At 38.3% G+C, this 20,396-nt stretch overlaps 1 protein-coding gene across 2 annotated transcripts in view; it reads left to right on the top strand.

Annotated features, from left to right (window-relative positions):
• The first annotated feature begins 6,389 nt into the window (after positions 1-6,389).
• Positions 6,390-20,396, top strand: part of USP38 (ubiquitin specific peptidase 38) — a 31,368-nt gene continuing 17,361 nt past the window's right edge. The window contains exons 1-5 of one of the 2 annotated variants that reach the window (XM_008531588.2): positions 6,401-7,596; positions 9,145-9,280; positions 14,484-14,613; positions 16,349-16,450; positions 20,213-20,371. In XM_008531588.2, coding sequence (XP_008529810.2) covers positions 6,915-7,596; positions 9,145-9,280; positions 14,484-14,613; positions 16,349-16,450; positions 20,213-20,371 — 1,209 coding nt within the window. In that variant the 5' untranslated portion in view covers positions 6,401-6,914. Of the gene's footprint in view, positions 7,597-9,144; positions 9,281-14,483; positions 14,614-16,348; positions 16,451-20,212; positions 20,372-20,396 lie in introns of both variants that reach the window. The other variant, XM_070608936.1, reaches the window with a different exon arrangement.

Below are 20,396 nucleotides of genomic sequence, written 5' to 3'. Positions count from 1 at the left end.
AACTGGCTATAAATCAGAGGTTCCCACAACCCTCCTCCTTAGGTTCAATTAATTAGCTACAATAGCTCACAGAACTCAAAAAAATATGTTTACTCACTGGATTACCAATTTATTACAAAGGATATTAAAGGATGTGAATCAACAGCCAGATGAAGAAATACTTAGGGCAAGATCCTAAACAAAAGAGCTTCAGTCCTCCAGGAGCTTGGGGCCCAGCACACTGGCATGTGGAAGTGTTCTGTTTCCCCAACATGGAAGTTCTCTGAAAAAGGGCAGACAAGCTGTCCTGGGTTTTCACAGAGGTTTTATTACGTAGTCATGATTGACTAAGTCACTGGCATTTGGCAATTGATTCAACCTCAAGACCTCTTCCCCTCCGCAGAAATTGGGGGGGTGGGACTAAAAGGTCATATCCTCTGATTACATGGCTAGTTCTTCCGACAACCAGCCCCCACCCTTGGGTGGGGCTTATCCCCCAGGAAATTCCAAGGGTTTTGGTTGCTGTGAGCCAGGAACTGTGGATGAAGACTAAATATATCTGAGAAACATATTTCGGTGACCTGAATGACCAAATATATACATTTCTTATAAATTACAGTATCACAATTGGTACTGTCACCATTTACCATTTTTTATTTTAGCTGTTCTAATAGGAGTGTAATGATGTCTCATGGTCTTAATTTGTATTTCTCTAGTGGCTAGTAATGTTGACCATCTTTTCCTGTGCTTATTTGCCATCTGTATTTCCTCTTCATTGAAATGTGTCATCAGATCTTTTGCTCATTTTTAATTGGATTGCTTGTTTTTTTCACTATCGATTGTTTTTATTGTGGTAAAATATACATAGAACTTACCATTTCAACGATTTTTAAGTGTACAGTTCAATGACATCAAGTACATTCACAATGTTGCGCAAGCATCACCACTACGCATTTCCAAAAATTTTATCCTCTCAAACTGAAACTCTGTACCCATTAAGCAATAACTCCTCATTTCCTCCTTCCCCCAGCCTCTGGTAACCTCTATTCAACTTCCTATCTCTATGAATTTGACTATTCTAGGTACCTCATACAAGTGGAATCATGTAATATTTGTCCTTTTGTGTCTGGCATGTTTTAATTAGCATAATGTTTTCACGTTCATCCACATTGCATTTCCTTCTGAGACTGAATAATATTCTTTTGTGTGTGTGTGTATACATATGTATATACAGATAGATATCCATTTATCTGTTGATGAACATTTGGGTTGTGTCCACCTTTTGGATATTGTGAATTATGCTGCTATGAACACTGGTGTACAGGTATCTGTTTGAGCCCCTGCTTTCCATTCTTTGGGGTATATACCTAGAAGTGGAATTGCTAGATTGGATCACACGGTAATTCTGTTTAACTTTCTGAGGAACCACCAAATTATTTCCCACAACAGCTAGACCATTTTACATTCCCATCAGCAATGCAATTTCTCCACATCCTCACCAACACTTGCTATGTTGTCTTTTTTTTTTTTTAACAATACCCATCCTAATGGAAATGAAGTGGTATCTCATTGTGGTTTTGACTTGCATATTCCTAATGGATAGTGATGTTGAGCATTTTTTTCATGTGCTCATTGACCATTTATATATCCCCATATCTTCTTCACAGAAATATCTATTCAGGTCCTTTGCCCAGTTTTGAATTGGGTTGTTTTGTTGTTGTTGATTTATAGGAGTTCTTTATATATTCTGGATATTAATCACTTATCAGATATAAGCTTTGCGAATATTTTCTCCCATTCTGTGCATGTCTTTTCACTCTCTTGATAGTGTCCTTTGATACACAAGTCTTTTACCATTTAATTTTGAGAGTTCTTTATTCTAGATACAAGTCTTTTGTCAGGTATCTGGTTTTACAAGTATTTTATCCGTCTGTAATAGCTTGTCATTTTTTAAAAAAAAAAATTTATTTTTCCCTTTTTCTCCCCAAAGACCCCCAGTACATAGTTGTATGTTCTTCGTTGTGGGTCCTTCTAGTTGTGGCAAGTGGGACGCCGCCTCAGTGTGGTTTGATGAGCAGTGCCATGTCCGCGCCCAGGATTCGAACCAATGAAACACTGGGCCACCTGCAGCAGAGCGCGCAAACTTAACCACTCGGCCACGGGGCCAGCCCTGTAGCTTGTCTTTTCATTCTCTAAACCAGGTCCTTCACTGGGGAAAAGTTTTTAATTTTGATGAAGTTCAATTTATTGATTTGCTTTTTGTGTCATGTCTAAGTATTTTTAGCAAGTCCTAGGTCCCAAATATTTTCCCCTATGTTTTCTTTTAAAGTATTATGGTTTTATGTTTTACATTTAAATCTATGACCCATCTTGAGTTAATTTTTGTATAGGGCATGAGGTTAGGTCAAGGTTTGTTTTTTGCCTATGCATACCCAATTGCTCCAGCACTACTTGTTGAAAAGGTGATCCTTTCTCCATTGAATAGCTTTTGTACCTTTGTCAAAATTCAGTTGAGCATATTTGTGTGCGATATTTCTGAATAATCTAATCTGTTCCCTTGATCTGTACGTTTACCCCTCTGCCAATACCATGATTACTCTAGTAGATAATAAGTATTACATTTGGGTAGAGTGATTCCTCCCACTTAATTCTTCTTTTTCAAAATTATTGCATTCCGGTTTCTTTGCCTTTCTATATAAATTTTGGAATAATCTTGTCTGTATCTACAAAAAAATCTTGCTGGAGTTTTAACAGGAATTGTGTTACACACGCATATTAATTTGGGGAAATTAACATCTTTATATACTGAGTCTTCCAATCCATGAATACAATATGCATCTTCACATATTCAAGTCTCTGATTTGTTTCATCAGTGTTTTGTCAGTTTTAGTGTACGAGTCCTGTATATGTTTCATTAGATTTATACCTAAGTTATCTAGTTTTTGAATGACTGTAAATGGTATTACATTTTTTATTTTGGTTTCCATGTGTTCATTGCTAGTATATAAAAGTATAATTGACTTTATTATCTTGTATCTGAGACCTTGCTGAATTCACTTATTAGTTCTAGAAGTTATTCTGTAGATTCTTTAGGATTTTTTTAACCTAGGTTTCATTTCATTAAAAAAATGAAATGTTCATTCATTCAACAAATCGTTAGATTGTTTACTTTGAGCCAAGTACTCTTCTAACTACTAGATATGGAGGTTATTAACACAATGAGAGTCTCTTGACCTCATGGAGCTTAGATTCCAGAGGACAGAAAAGGACTGTAAGCAATTAAATAAATAACAAATAAACTAATTTCACATGGTGCTTAAGTACCATAAAGAAATAAACAGCATACATAATAGACTGATAGATAACCTAAAACTGCATCCATGGGGAGATGACTTCTGAACAGAGACTCAAACTACAGGAGCCAGAGAAGAAGGTTTCAGTGAGTACAGAAGCCAGACGACCTGCAAGAGTCTGACCTGAGGAAGAACCACAAGAAGGCCAGGGTGGCTCACGTAGTAAGGAGGAAGGTGATAGGAAAAGACTCAACAACTGCCTCACATAGGGCCTCGTAGTCAGTGGTAGGCACTTGAATTTTATCCTAAATAAGATGGTAAATACTGGAGGATTTAAAATAGAGTAGTGAGATTAGCTTGGTGTGCATTATATAAGTCATAAATAAATACTATCCCACCATACCAAAGTGGTGGGTATATTTCTTTCCAGTTTTTTTCTTATAATTTCAAAACTGTACAGGAACATAAACTACACAGTTTAAAATAAGGGATCTATCATTACTCCATATGATGGTTTATTAATCACAGCTCTTTCTAATCTAAACACTGAACTTGCTTTTGATCCTAAAGGGTAATATAAACATCCCAGGGGAAAGTTAACCTCAGAGTTGTTGCAGTTGGCCAACTCTAACCAATGCCTTTGGAAATGCCTTTTCTTTTTGCTCATCGCAAACAGACGCACACACTCACACACACACACACAACATTCACCTAATAGCTTTTTACTTAATCTTTCATGGCTTCATTACCTTATGTATAAAATACAGCTATGAAGTTGTACTTCCAAAGGTCGGTTTTGAGAACTAAGGATAAAGTATAATATATTGAGTCTCATGCAAATAGAGGGTACTTAATAAGGAATAATTCCCCATCCCATCACTTAGCTCCCATTCCCAGATCGAAGATATTTAAAAAACCATTTAATTAGCAATTCGGGCCTTAGACTAAATCCTTACACAAAATCTTAAAGCCTTTAGCAATAGTGCCATCTAACCCAGTGATCAGTGGCATGGCACACTGCAACAAAACCTTTCGATACACTTCTGAAAATATTTTAAAATGTTGAACAGGAACATGGTACTGTTATAATTTTTAGTTATGTTATAAAATAAATTATTTAAACTGGGCTACTTTCCACTGAAATCTTATAACCATAGAAGAGCATAATATGTACGCTTTACCAATGGCAAAAGGAAACATGTTTTGAATACTTTGGCATAAAAACCTACCAAATATTTTATTTCACGCATCTATCACTCAAGAAGCACTTAAAAAATACTGAGTCACGGTGCTTTTGGAAGCCTGATAGGATGAAACTGTTATCTGTCTTTTGCACCATGTTCTCTCAGACATCTTATTTTACAACATTCAATTTCTCAAGACATAACATTAACTGAAGGGGAGAAATGTTATTGATGATTCAAAGTAATCTGTCAAGTTTTTAACTAACTAATCTTTTTCTCCTGTCTTCTCTGGAGTAATCGCTTCACTAGTATTGTTCAGCAATCTTCATTCATCCTCAGTTGGCTCCCTAGCAAATCCTCCACAAACGCTAATTCCAAATCTTCTCTGCTACACCTCAAATCCACAATCCTATCATTCCTTCCTCTTAGTGCTTTACTATGTTGTCTTTGTCTTCCAATGTGGCACCATTCCCAGTAAAGTCAAACCTTTCTCTCTAGTTTTATCTTCCACCTATTTGAAAAGTTCTAAAACTATTCCTGTGCTCTAGCAAGAGTGTCTTTCAGATCCATCAATTAGCTCATTTCTCTTTTATCTTCAATCTCTTCCTACAAGTTCAGTCTCGTTTCCTCTGCTCAGCTCCTATTTTGTCTAAATCACCATTCTTCTTAAGATTACCCTAAGTGATGTCTTAAACATATTGGTGTAATCACTGTGTAAATTGGTTAAAAAAAAACCAAAACTATTTAGCAAAGCAAACAACGTACAATATTGTTCATTTTTCTATTGGACATTTTAAACGAACTATTTCTTCAAAGTTTTGTCTGTATTAGAGACCATTAATGTCTGATTTCACAACTGCATTAGCCAAGACTGAACGGGACTATAATTAGGCAATATTTTCCAATTTAAAGCTCTCTGATTAAAGCCTAAATTCTTATTGTGAATTTTTGGAATTTAACTTCAAAGAGCACACGTATGATGACTGCATCATGTTCTTCTTTATTGCAAACCATCTTCAATGTCAGCATACACATATATTAAATGTATTGTGAAATTTTCACCTGGTTTTGTTTTCACACTTTTATATATGACACAAGCATATATATACTTTTTCACTGTTTCTCATTTGTCATTTTTCTCAGTCTCCTCCCACTTTTTGGACAGCTTATAAATTTTCGATATGCCACAAAAGCTCACGAGAAAGATACCTGCTAGAGGGTTCATGAAACAAACCTCTGCTGATACCAACCGTCGCTCAACTGCTGGGCCAGTACAGTCCTTACTTTAAGCAGCACAACGTAGGAGCAAGGCACTGGCATGTACGAACTCTAGCTCATTTCTCGAGGAACGAAGCAAGACCCTAAACGATTTCTCCTCAATCCGAGTTCTGAGTTCTTTTCCTTACTTTCTCTCCAAATGCTCTTCTGCTTGAGTAACCAAAACTTTCGCATTCACAAGATTTTACATAAAGAGCCCTTTTTCGGGCTTTCACAAGTAACCTGAGGCGGACAGAATCGACAGAGACCGGAGGGTCGGAATCCCAGAGTCGCCGCCATCTCCACCGCGACCGCTCCGGGCCGCTGCTCTCGAAAAGCCGCCTGCAACTCGACACACGATTCCCCACGACGCGGGCGTCGCCGCGCGATTCGACTGGAGGCGGCCGCGCCTGCGCAGCAGCGAAGGGGGCGGGGCGAGGCGGGGTCCGAGCGCAGCCGGGAGGGAGACCGCGAGTTAGGGCTGCGGAGGGGCGGAGGGGCGGAGGGGCGGAGGGGCGGAGGGGCGGAGGGGCGGAGGGGCGGAGGGGCGGAGGGGCGGAGGGGCGGAGGGGCGGAGGGGCGGAGGGGCGGAGGGGCGGAGGGGCGGAGGGGCGGAGGGGCGGAGGGGCGGGCCTTTCCGGAGGCTCCTACGTCCTCCACTTCCTGTTTGCGGGACATTCTGAATCCGGGTCAAAGGTATTCGCCTGCTCGTCTCCGCGGCTGATGGGATATCCTCCGTGACAGCGGCTCCTAACTCAACCCAGGGCCGGTTTTAGTTCACGACCTCCTGGAGCCCGGACGCCCACAACCGCTCCAGGCCGCGGAGGCGGGCTTCCTCCATCTCCCAGCTCGCGGCCCCGGGCCCTGAGCGCCCGCCGCCGCCGGGGGCCCCCGCTGGCCTCTCCGCGCTGATGCTGAGAGGGACCTCGGGCCCGGGGCGGCGGCGGAGTGCGGGCCTCTGGCTCCTTAGGTCCTTCACGGGCAGTGCCGGTTCTTACGCGTCCCAGGCTTCCCAACTCCCGCCCGGGCTTGGATGGGCCCCCTGCCTGATAAATGTGGCTGCTGAGGCGGCGGTGGCGGTGGTCGGTCCCGCTCTTGCTGCGCTCGAAGTTCACCTCCGCCGCGGGGCTCTTCTGCTCCACCTCGGGGCTGTGGCCTACCGCTCCTTACCCCCTGGCCCTGGCCTTGCTGTGTGGCGACAATGGACAAGATCCTGGAGGGCCTGGTGAGTTCTTCGCACCCGCTGTCCCTAAAGCGGATGATTGTGCGGAAGGTGGTGGAATCGGCGGAGCATTGGCTGGACAAGGCGCAGTGCGAGGCCATGTTTGACCTGACGACCCGGCTCATCCTGGAGGGCCAGGACCCCTTTCAGCGGCAGGTGGGGCACCAAGTGCTGGAGGCCTACGCGCGGTACCACCGGCCGGAGTTCGAGTCCTTCTTCAACAAGACCTTCGTCTTGGGCCTCCTTCAGCAGGGCTACCACTCGCTGGACAGGAAGGACGTCGCCATCCTGGACTACATTCACAACGGCCTCAAGCTGATCATGAGCTGCCCGTCGGTGCTGGACCTCTTCAGCCTGCTGCAGGTGGAGGTGCTGCGGATGGTGTGCGAGCGGCCGGAGCCGCAGCTCTGTGCCCGCCTGAGCGACCTCCTGACCGACTTCGTGCAGTGCATCCCCAAGGGGAAACTGTCCATCACCTTCTGTCAACAGCTCGTTCGAACCATCGGCCACTTCCAGTGCGTATCCACCCAAGAGAAAGAGCTGCGGGAATATGTCTCCCAGGTGACGAAAGTGAGTAACTTGCTGCAGAACATCTGGAAGGCCGAGCACTCCACGCTCCTGCCTTCCCTGCAGGAAGTTTTTGCAAGCATTTCTTCCACAGGTAAGTGTCTTTAGATTCCGAGAAAATCTCTCTTGGAGATTCTCTGTGTTTCTCTCACACACGTCTTAAAAACAGCCTTCGTGGAGCACAAACTTGAATACCCTTATCCAAAATTTTATTCCCATCCGCTGCTCTATTCAGGCTGTGACTTTGTACCTTAAAAAACAGCCAGTGTTCCTATTTTGAAGATTGGGGACGCCGAGGTCTAAGACCTTTGACACTAAACAAGTTGCTTAATTACCAGCCTTTGCTCAAGTTAGGGAATCCTTTGAGGATGACAGCTATTATATAAAGCTTCCATTCCTTAGTGACTAATGGTAGTGTAATGATGTTTATCATATTATTGTACTGTGACCCTATCATCTTGTTGTGATGAGTTTTTCCCCCATTTTTGAATTTTCCCCTTTTATCGTTGCAGTGTGTTTTATTTCTGGATTATCTCAGTTAACTATGTGGTTTTTGAATATTGACATTTTCTGTCTACAGTAGTGTTTGTGAGAGAGGATATAGGTAGAATGAGGGAAAGGAAGGAGTATGAGACCTTCAGTAGGTGTTTTTGTACTCTCGGTATAGCCCACGAACTGCATCCTTAGAAAGCAGGACAGAGTCAAGTGATACTTGGCAAGAAAATGCTTTCTCATCCAGGAATTTTACCTGTGCGTTTACATTCCCTGTTGGGACTTGGAGCTTCCCAGCTCTGCAAGTTGTGAAACAACAGATCCAAAACCATGTTCACTTCCTCTCTGCTTGCCACAACCATTCTCCCTGGCTATTACTCGAAATTGAACTTGCAAAGGAGGTGTCCTCCTCCTATCTTACAAGTGGGAATAAGAGTAGAGTTCCAATGCAAGCTCCATGCATTCTGATGAATTAAATACATTTATGAAAGAATTACCAGCTATATATTTGCAGTATCTGAGTTGATTTTATTAATTGTAATTTTTTGTGTGTTGCCTGTGTTGCTAGAACTGTTAGATTTCCCCAGAACTTTTCTAACTGTAGTAGTAAAGGTGCTCACCTTGTGCTTGCTTAATTGTTATATAGTTCAAGCAAAGTCCCCCCAAAATTCATCTTAATTTCTACTTCTTTAAGAGATTTGTAAAATCTTCCTTAGAGCAATGTAATGACTATGGTGATTAATAGTTGTAAGTTACTGTGGAGGATCTGAAGTGGGAATTTAAAAGATGCCTTGCACTTCTTTTCTGACTACTGCTTTACAGATGAATATTTTAGCACAATAGCAACTTTATGAAAGAGGGCAAGAAAAAATAATTTATGGACTAAGTATGGTGATAGTGAACAATAATTTTTATATTGCAATAGTTCTGTCTATAGAATGAGCCATCGTTGCTACTCGCTTTTCCTCTCTCCTTTCTGTAATTTAACATTCCTTGTATGTTAGTCTACCCATGAGGTGGAGCATAACAACTGCTTCCTGATTAACACCTTTGCTGCAGTTACTTTTTTTTTGGTAAATTGTTGTTCTCTCTAAATACTTCACTTGAACCTTCTTGCCATATTCCTTTTTCTTTTTAATTAAAAAAATAGATGCGTCATTTGAACCTTCTGTAGCATTGGCAAGCCTTGTGCAGCATATTCCTCTTCAGATGATAACAGTTCTCATCAGGAGCCTTACTACGGATCCAAATGTAAAAGATGCAAGTATGACCCAAGCTCTTTGCAGGTACTTTCATGACGCTATAGATGGTAATTGTAGATTTGGGAGGAGGAGATATTTTGTTGTATTTTGTGGGTAGTGAAAAACTTAGAGAAATGTTTAAAACTGAAATCGTGGAATCAAATATATAGAAATTCTCCAAATTAATTGGAATGAATTGTTTACCTTGCTATAGTCTTTACAGGCATCCCAGTAATTCACAAACCCATTTTCAATTCAACTTTTTTTAAATTCCAAAAACATACACACATATACACTTACTGTACAGTCAGGAGTTGGTTGGATTATCAATATATTTTACTAATTTCTTTGCTCGTTGCTTTTTGCTGCAACCTATTTCTTCCCTCTGGAATCTTTTTTTTTCTAGCTAAGTGCATACTTTTGCTTTCTCTTTCAACCAGGAAATAGTACACTCTTAGCCTTTGTCTGTTTGAAATGTGTTTTTTCTTCCTTATTCTTAAATAGATGATTTGGCAAGATACAGAATTCTAATTTTATAGTCTTTTTTACTCTTGGCATTTCGAAAATAATACAGCATAGTCTTCTGGCATCTATTGTTGCCGATGTGGAGTCGGCTGTCAGTCCAGTTGTCATTCCTTGGTGAGTAGTTAGGCTTTTTTGGGAACATTTATGGTTTTCTCTATCCTTGATGTTTTGCAGTTTGGTTTTTTTTTTTTAATATATATACTTTTTTTGTTTTGGTGAGGAAGATTGGCCCTGAGCTAACATCTGTTGCCAATCGTCCTCTTTTTTTTTTTTCCTCCCCAAAGCCCCAGTACATAGTTGTATATCCTACTTATAAGTCCTTCTAGTTCTTCTATGTGGGGTGTGGCCACAGCATGGCTTGATGAGCCGTGTGTATGTCCGCACTCAAGATCTGAACCTGTGAACCCTGGGCCACTGAAGTGGAGCGCACCAGCTTAACCACTCGACTAGGTGGCCAGTTCCTGTTTTGCAGTTTTATTCTTGTAATTCTAGCTGTAAACATAATATTATTTATCCTTGTCAGCACTTTTTTTGCTTTTATTTATTCAATCATTCATTCATTTATTCAAATCACATTTCTTAGGCACTTACCATGAGTGCCAGGCAGTGTTTCAAAACCTCCTTGAACAAATGGATAAAAATATCTCTCCTCTGGGGCTTACTTTCTAGTTGGGGAGGCAGAGAGTAAACTAATAATTTCAAGATTCCAAGACGCATCTTAATTTCAGAGATGTTAAAATGTCAAAAGGTGTAGTCATTGGTGTTCTAGTTCAATTGGCAGGACTTTGCCTGCTTTAGTGGTACATAATTATATATCTAAAATTGATTTATGTTTTAGATTTGATTAAATATGATAAAATAATTTAGTATGTTGGATAGTGATGACTGTTTTGGGGAAAAAAGTAGACAGAAAGGGAATAGAGGGTGGGGGAGTGGTTTGCAATTTTAAATAAGATAGGTGAGGAAGGCCTCACTGAGAAGGTGACCATTCAGGAAATGAGGAAGCAAACCTTGAAAAGATCTAAAGGGAAGATCGTGAATACTGTCGTACACTTCATTCGTTTTCTCCCGATTATTCTAACTAGTGAGTTTCTTTATTTCAGTGACTATATTTGAGCTTTTCCTATCTACCTAGTCTTGCTTCATATCTGCCTGTTTTTGTTTTGTAATTGTTTTCTATTTTTTTCATGCATGTATGTGTAGCACATTTAAATAAAATGTAGGGATTTGGAACAAAATTGTTTCTGTAAACCTATTACAGAATTACAGCCATGAGGTAACATATAAGCTTAAGTATTTATGTTGGGTTCTCATAAAGTTACATGTGTACAAATCTCACTCTCTGTAACACACACTTTGAGGACTTTCATTCTCCATCTTCTCCCCTTTTTGTTCAGTATTTAGTCTTTTTTTCTTCTAGCTTTTCTTCCTTCTTCCATGTGCTCTTGAACTTAAATCAATTTGCCTGTAACTTTTACTTCCGATTTCTTGTTGCTCATTCCTTCTTTAACTTCCATAGATTTGTGAAAGTGCTTTGTGATTGGAGAAAAGTCTATATAACTATTGTTCCTGCTGAGTGGCCTCTCTCCCCACTGCTTTCAATTTATGGTGATCTCCTTGCCGTCTTTGCTGTGGTCTATAGTTTTATTCTCATCTTCTTGATGTCTTTGTACTTATAGTTCTTGAAATTCTAGAAGTCCTATGACACCGTGCTGTTAGGATTTTCTTCATATTATCCATTCTTTATATTTTCCTTTTCCCTTTCTTCTTACCACTTTATCAATTCTCACCTATACATGGTTGATTTCCAAGTCTTTATGTAAAGTTATCATTGTTCATTTACTTTAAGAAACACACTGACCTCATCCATCTCTCCATAATGAAACTCTGTGTCCTGCTTAGCAGCAACATTCCTTTGTCAGTGTGACTGCAACAGCACTAAAATTTCTTTCTCTTTGGGATGAATATATCTTAAATTATGTCATCCTGTAAGTAAAATAGGAAGATTCAGAGAATTATGGATTTCACAAATGAAAGTGAAATTAGAAATCAGTTGGTCCATCACCTTCATTGCCTAGGTAATAATAGCTAATATTTTTCCTTACATCTCATAAGTCGTAAGTCATGCAATCAACAGAGCCTTCTAGTTGGTCTTTTTGCCAGCAGTGACTTGGCTCTCTTCTCTAAGTCATCCTGACCTACTTCTTTTTCTCTTCTGATCAAGAAACTACAGTGACTTCCACCACTTTCTAAATCAAATGCAAATTCTACTTCTTGGCATTCAACACTCAGTCTTAATTTTTCAACCTTTTCAAAACAACCGTTATCAATTTATTTTGTTTTTAAAATATATTTGGAATTTAGTTTTTACCTATTTGTTTCTATGGGATATTGTGATCCAATTTTTTTATTGCATTTCCAATTTAGCCTACATAATCCTATTTAGCCAATAATCTACCAGGAGTAATTATTCTTATACTGCGTGTGTAATTGAAAAGGATGTTTATTTTTACCATACTCCTACCTTATACTTCCCCATACATAGCACTTACCATGCTTTACTGTCATTTTCTCTAATACAGAGAAATGCAAATACCATACCAGGACCAGAAAGTAACATTAAAATATGAAATAGGCCAGGTATAACTGAAATAATAGGGAATGGGGTACACAAGCACCTTCTAAAAGAGAAAGCTGATCCTCAACTCCACTTGTCTTGTTGCCATAAGGAAATTTGAGTTCAATGTTGCTGGTATGATTTTTCAAAAGAAGCCTGAAATCCAGTTTTTTATGTGAAATTTCCCAAATGTTAAACCATTGGAACAAGCAAAACTGAAGGTGAATCTAGCACTTAAGTTGCCATCTAAAAGTGAAAATTAGTTTTATTCTCCACAAATTAAGATTAAATCTATTTTGTGGGCTTTCATAGTATTGCCGGTTTTAATGAAGGTTTTCAAGTTGCATGTATTTTTTTTTTTTTAGCTATAGAAAGAAATGGTTTCATTTATTCACAAATTTGAGCTCCTTCTCAGTGCCACGCACTATGCTGAGTACTGGAGATCCAAAGATCAAAGATGAAAAACAAAAAACAAAAATGAACAAGATCACTGCTCTCTGGCTCCTGGTCTAATGGAGGAAACAAGACTTCAGAGTACATAAATTACAACTATAGTTAAATGTTCTTTAAATAGTAAGAAATTGGATCGGTATATCAGGGTCGAGTGTCCTTAAAATTCAAATAGTAACCAGTACATGGTGGATAAGGTTACTGTAGTTAACCATAAAAATAACTCATCCTCCATTGCCTGTGCCTGAGAGGATTTGGGCAGATGCAAGTCCAATCAAATTGAAGCAGACTTTTATGACTTATAGCCATCATTGTTGGAAGAAGATGGCCAAAAACAAGAAGGGAAATAAAATGTGTGTAGGGAACAGAGAGAACATACAGATACTGTAGTTTACATGCATTTGGACTTTGGGGCCACACTTAATGTTTGATGGAACATTTTGATCTTAAGAGAAAAATAGTAATAAAGGTAGCACTCCAGGATTAATGTAGATAGTTATAACACCGCTATTGTGAGAATAACCATGTCAATTTAGAAGCCAGTCCTTTTAATATGTCAGGTGCTCTTTTCGTCATGTGTTTTTCCATACTGAGGATTTATATTTGACATTTTGTACGATCAAGGTATTTATTTAGTTATAGCCATGTGTTAGTATTTGGTGGAAGAGAGGCATTCACAATGAGTATTCCCAGTGTCCTATATTAACTCATTTAATCTTCACATCAGCCATGTAAAATAAGCATGTTTATCTGTAATCAATCAATGACAAAACTGACACACAAAGAGGTTAAATAATTTACAGAAGTATTTAGGCTTCCCCAGCTAATAAATGGCAAAGTGAGATTTTTAAACCAGATCACTCTGACATTAAAAACCTGTTTTTTTCACTACTCTTTTCTTATACAGTCCCCAAAAGTGGATTGCTGGTTCAAATAATAGGAACATTTGGCCCAATTGCTTTCCAAAAGAGTTGTACCAGTCTTCATTGTCATTGATGTCTAACATTAGGGACAGTCTGCATCAGACCTCATATTACTTTGTCTTTATTTCTGTTAAACTGGGTTGATATGCAAGAAGAGAAATACTCGTTAATGCAAAATGAGATCATTTAGGATATTTACGCATTCAGCACCCCTTTATCTATTTGAAGTTTCCTTTTGCTGTTTTTGCATAGGATTTTGAAAGGGATGAAGAAACCTGTTTCACAATTCAAAAATATAGACTTTTTTAGCAGTGCATTTCATATTTAGACTGTAATCACCAGAAAGGAGAAATTTTGGTTTATATCCGTATGTCTTACTTCAGATAGCTATATTTGAACTGCTCTTCTTAGAGTAAATTTGCCTAATAAATTCTTGATACTGCTATATAGCATAAATTTAAAACTTGGCATTTATGCAAAATGATATTTATCAGAAATTCTTATTATGGAAATGTGTTATATAAGAAACTATCAGCTTATAAGTTTGGAAACTTCTTGAGTACAAACACCCATTATACTGATTTCTACATCTTGAACAGTGCTTTTCACAAGCAAGCTCAGTAAATATTGAGTCACAGAGTGAGTACTTACCTACTGTAACTCTTGTTATTCCTAACTAAGTAATGTTGAAAATATTTTCAATACTGATAGTTTTGTTTCCTTCCATTTTCAGAATGATTGACTGGCTGTCCTGGCCATTGGCTCAGCATGTGGATACATGGGTGATTGCACTCCTGAAAGGACTGGCTGCTGTCCAGAAGTTTACTATTTTGATAGATGTTACTTTACTGAAAATAGAACTGGTAAGTGGGAGTGTATAAATCTATTAGAATGTACGGACTTGTATAATCAATCTTTTTATCTTTGGGTTGTCCCCTTTAAAGCATCTGATTTTGAATATGTTCTTGTTTTTGGTTTTGTTTTTGGTGATTTTGAATAGGCTTTAGAAATTAAAATTCTGTTTAAGTATAGGTAATTAAAATAATCTTGCTGTTTTCAAATATCTACCATGAAAACATATTCTTCCCATTATCTCTTGAATCCAACTAATCAAGCTTTTACCACCATTATTCTGCCAAAACTGTCTTTGACATTAGTGCTTTCCAATGTAGCTAAACCCAGGAATTATTTCTCAGGCCTCCTCTCATTTGACCTGTCAGTAGCACTTGACACAGTTGATCTCTCCTTCTTGAAACATTCTCCTCGCTTAATTTCCAGGACATTAGTCTCTCCTAGTTTTTGTCCTAGTTCACTGGCATCTTAGTCTCCTTTAGTGGATCTTTCCAAGTTTACAGTGCCTTAGAGTTTCGTCTTTAGTCCACTTTCTTCTCAGTTCATGTACACAACATATGTGTCCCATTGCTTTAGATAACATCTCTAAGTTAATGACTGCAAGGTTTATATTTCTAGTCCATTATTCCCCTATGAACTCAATACTCATGTATTCAGCTATCTGTACTTGGATCTCAAATTTAACTTATCTACAGTCTAACCCTTGATTTTTCCCTCCCAGACCTGGGCTTCCCCGTCTTAAATGTCTACTCCATCTCTTTACTCTCTCAGGCCAAAAACCTTGGAGGCATCCTTGTGTCTTTTCGTTCTCTGTCTGCCTGTATCCTACAAATCCTGTTGAATCTACTTTTTTGAAATACATCTAAAATCGTACCACTTTTAACCAGCTACATCACTATCACCCTTGTCCAAAGTCATCATCATCCCTTGCTGTACTGATTGCAGTAGCCTCCCTGCTTCTGCCCTTTGCCCCCTACAGGTGTCACACAAGGTCCCACATGATTTGACCTGCTGCTTCTCTCATCTAATCTCCCGCTATTATTGCTTCAGTCTCCGTGCTTTACTTACACTGCCCTCCTTACTATGTCTCTAATACACCAGGCTGGAGGCCTCTGGGCCTTTGCAGTGCTGGGCCTTTGCCCTGCTTATTATGCTCTTCTTCCTGCTATCTTCCAGTCTTACTCTCATTCTCTTCAGTTTTTTTATAGTCAGATGTCACCTTTTTCATAAGATGTTTTTTCAATGCCCTATGTAAAATAGACCCTTTGCCACTCAGCATTCCCTATATATCATACCCTGCTTTCATAGCACTTATCTCCATTTTAGTTTTTATTGTGTCCACCCAACCTCTAGACAGTAAGCCCTGTATGATCAGAGACTGTTTTTTTGATCCCCAGCGCCTAAAATAGTGCCAAGCAATAGTAGGTGCTCAATAAATATTTCTTGAATGAATTGAATGAATAGTGGACCAGGGAGCTATCCACCTTGTAAACATGGTTTGACAGATTTTTATTTGGTCAGGGGGTTTTAAGAGTTGGTTAGGCCATTATAGTCTCTTGATCTCTGTCATATTTTTGTTATTTCCCAATTTCTTCATCCCCAAAGTTTAGTAACTTATGTTATGATAGAACTTTCCAGGAAGGGGGATATTCACATAAATAATTTTGGGCCCTAGGAAAATAACTACTGATTGGGTTAATGATTTCCCTACAAACTCTTAAGGTGAATGTCTTGTCTTTTTTGAAGGTTTTTAATCGACTTTGGTTTCCTCTTGTGAGACCCGGTGCTCTTGCAGTTCTTTCTCACATGCTGCTCAGTTTTCAGCATTCTCCAGAGGCGTTCCATTTGGTATGTTATGACACAAGCTTTCTACCTTGAAAAACCTCATTTTAAAATTTTAGTTTAATATTGAGTCACATTTGTATATGGTGAAAGATTGTAAATTAGTTCTAAATCTATGTATTTTCAGGTAGCTTTATGATTTCTTAGATAATTAGGACTGTGGGATCTCTCTCCAAAGAATATATTTTCAGAATGTTTTGGGTCTCACCAAAACTGCTCCACTTGTAATCACTATCAGCAATTGAAAGTTACTGCTCCACATGAGAGATGTCACATGTCAGTGTCACTACTGGTTGTCTGTTGCACATGTGAACAGTGTAGAAGGAGAAAAGTGGTTGAAAACCAGTGACTGCTTTAGAATTTCAAAAGCATGAAAATGTCGGTCTTTGTTTTATAGCCCCATAATTAGAGCTTTTCATTCTCTCTCAAATCATATCCTACAGATTCTATTGACCCCATGTTTAACATATAGCCAGAATCCTACCAATTTTAACCAGCTGCATCACTGATTTTGATTTGATTTGATTTGACTTGTTTATCAGTTATTACAGTTTGTAATAAGCATTACAGAAATGACAAAATGTTATTTTGGGAAACTGTCCATTTATCTATCTAGGGCATCATAGGAAAGCAGTGCTTTGTGTGGTTATTCACATCCTCCAGGGTCTGATCCTCAGTTTTACAAGTCTAGAAACTCCTTATCAATATAACCACAATGTAAAAATCTTGGAAATACGGACCCACCACAAACAAATTCAAAGGAGACTGATGAAGTGGTGCAGAATTCTGATTGTTGATTATTAGCTAGAAATATAACTAGCCTCAGAGAACCATATTACTCACATAGGCTGCTCGGTGCCTCATTTCCACTGAATGAAAATCTGCAGGCATTGTAGTAAGTAAACTTTACTAACAAGTAATTACGTTATACATTATCACTTAAGATGAGTGATTTTTACAGTTAATTGCCCTAATTGGTGAGTTTGATCATCAATCAGTAACTTTATATGTCTTTGTTATACAAACAAAACTCAAACTTGAGCTAATATAGCAAGTATACTAGCAAAGTCTTCCAAGGAAAAAAAACATCAATTATTTGTCCCCGCCTTCAGGCACAATTATGTATAGGCCATTTGAGAAGGTTTTTTTCCAGAATTTCTGGGAAGGGGATTCTCTGGCATATCTTAATCATCCATTCTAGTGTTTATTGCTCTTCACACCAAGGACATTCGTTACTCTCTCTGATTAGTCACTTACGCTGTATTCTAAACCTGTTTCTTTGCTCACAGTTTTTTAAAAGATGGAAGGTATCTCCTTTCGTAGTAGTTGCATTTTTTTCTGAAAAAAGTAGTTGAAATAACAAATAGTTCACTTTGAAATATTTGGCTTATTGAAATATGAAATCATTTATTTAAGAAACAGATCTGAAATTGAAAATTGTGATCTGGCTTAGTAAAGCCTATAAGCGAAGACCTACTTACTGCCTACATACTGTGCATAGCCTTACCTGCTACTCAACTACAATCAACTTGGGCATCTAGTAGTAGGTCATGTGGTAGTTAAGTCACCTATAACTCTAAGTAACTCAGCGAAGGACTCGGGTTTAGGAGTTGCTAAGTATGAGTAATAATCTGGAATCAGCACCATCATTACTCATTTTATTGTATGTTGAGAGTATTTTAGAGCAAACCAAGATTGATCTTATAATGTGTGTCATCATGGACCCAGTTGCTTTTCATATGCTTTTTATAAGTGGGGAAAGAATTATTTTAAGAGAAAAAAAATATCAAAGCTTGTAATTAAATGTTAGACATGTTTTCTCAAATAGTAACCTATGTTTAATGAGTATTACAATAATGTCTACAAATATTTAGATTTGCTCTTTCAGAAAAAAGTCAGTTTTGAAGCATTTAGAAGGTAACGGCCTGCTTGCACGTTTATCTATATGCCTGTAAAGAACTTAGTCTTATTTCTGTGTTGGTGACAATTTTGACCATATAGCATGCAGTAGTTGACGACTATATTACCGGATTACAAAGACCAAATCTACACCAGAAAAGCTTTTGGAAGATTTGGAATTGTAAATTAAATAATCATTTAAAAAATTCTTTTCCCGTCTTCTCTTCTCTCTCTCTCTTTCTCTTCACCTCTGAGGAAACAAAATAATATTGGATTTCTGACTATTTTAGCAACAGAGTATCTGATAGATATGGCTTTAGGAGCAAAATTATAGTTCACATTTGCTTTGAAATGTAGAGATGATAGCAATAGAGTGAACTCATTAGGAACTGTTAGTTCATGGCCAAATTAATACCTTTGGTGGAGGTGAGATTAAAGAAGGTAGTGCAAAAGCTAGCAACTGATTTAAGACCTCAAGCATAAGAGTAAAACCAGACAGAGCAGAATGAGAATAGCAATGTTAATTTAAGAATATGAATATTCTTTTTAGGGGAAAGGAAGGGGAGTTAATTGGGATATTACTGTAATTGTTGTTATTGCTGTTTGAGAATTAGACCATAGAGCTATAACTTTGTTTTTTTCATGAATTAGCAACCAAAAAAATGTTCTACAAATAGAATATAATAAGATGCCTTCCTTTACATATGAAGTGTAAATATGTAGCATCAGATTATAATTAATAATTAGTTAGAACAAGTCTAGAACTATACTGATAAAATGAGCCATTTCTGCAAAATAGAGTTTGTTTTATTTTGTTAATAACCTCTTAAATATATGATTAACTCTGTATTGACTTTTTAGTCTAATTTTATAATGTAAGCACATTGTTGGGCTTACTATCAACACTAACAGTTTTCTACATGTTTATGAGCAATGAGCATTTTAGAGTTCCCTTTTATTTTTAACCTCAGTTCCTTAAAAATAAGTTTCTGATTCCTTTATCGTTAGAACCATCTCCTCTTTTTGGAGGTAGGGAATAACCATGCTAACATAGGACATCGTCCCTATGCTTATCCAGAAGAAAGGTGATCCTAGCCTGAGCTGTAATTTTAGTTACATTCGTAAGTTATTTCAAAGGCTTTCTTGAAGTAGACTTTAAATGTGCAAAGTATGTGTAATTCTTTCAAGTGAAAAATCTTAAATTTGCACTAGATGGAGCTCTCAAGCTAATTCTAGGTTTATCTTTTAAAAGTTTGTTCCTATTGAACAATCTGGTAAATATAATAGCCCTAATTTTTTCAGCTTAAGGCATTTTTTTTAGAATGGCAGCAGTGACTAAGGCTCTTATTTTGTACCTTAGTTTGTGTTTTAGATGAAGTATAAGGATGAGGAGAGGGGTCTTACATGGAATTACAATTATATGTGACTTTGAAAATTAGATTTACCTTGATATTCTAGAAATTATTTTTTTCTTTTTTGAGGAACATTAGCCCTGAGCTAACTACTGCCAGTCCTCCTCTTTTTGCTGAGGAAGCCTGGCCCTGAGCTAACATCCACGCCCATCTTCCTCTACTTTATATGTGGGACGCCTACCACAGCATGGCATGCCAAGCCGTGCCACGTCCACACCCAGGATCCAAACCGACGAACCCCAGGGCCACCGAGAAGCGGAACGTACGAACTTAACCACTGCGCAACCAGGCCGGCCCCTAGAAATTTTTAGCTTCATAACTTTTTCAGGAAAAGGATGTGACTGAACATACAAGAAAGTATTTGCTGATCGTGTAACATTTGCATTGCACTTGTAGACTAGAGAATTCATTGTCAATTTGTGTAAGTTGAAGAATGTTTGTCTTTTTTTCTCTTCAGATTGTTCCTCATGTAGTTAATTTGGTTCACTCCTTCAAAAGTGATGGTCTGCCTTCCAGTACAGCCTTCTTAGTGCAATTGACAGAATTGATACACTGTATGATGTATCATTATTCTGGATTTCCAGATCTCTACGAACCTATTCTGGAAGCAATAAAGGTATGATGATAGTTGGACCAATATT

The sequence above is a fragment of the Equus przewalskii genome, chromosome 2 (assembly GCF_037783145.1).
Source record: "Equus przewalskii isolate Varuska chromosome 2, EquPr2, whole genome shotgun sequence".
Taxonomy (NCBI): domain Eukaryota; kingdom Metazoa; phylum Chordata; class Mammalia; order Perissodactyla; family Equidae; genus Equus; species Equus przewalskii.
This window is presented reverse-complemented; position numbering and strand designations above follow the sequence as displayed.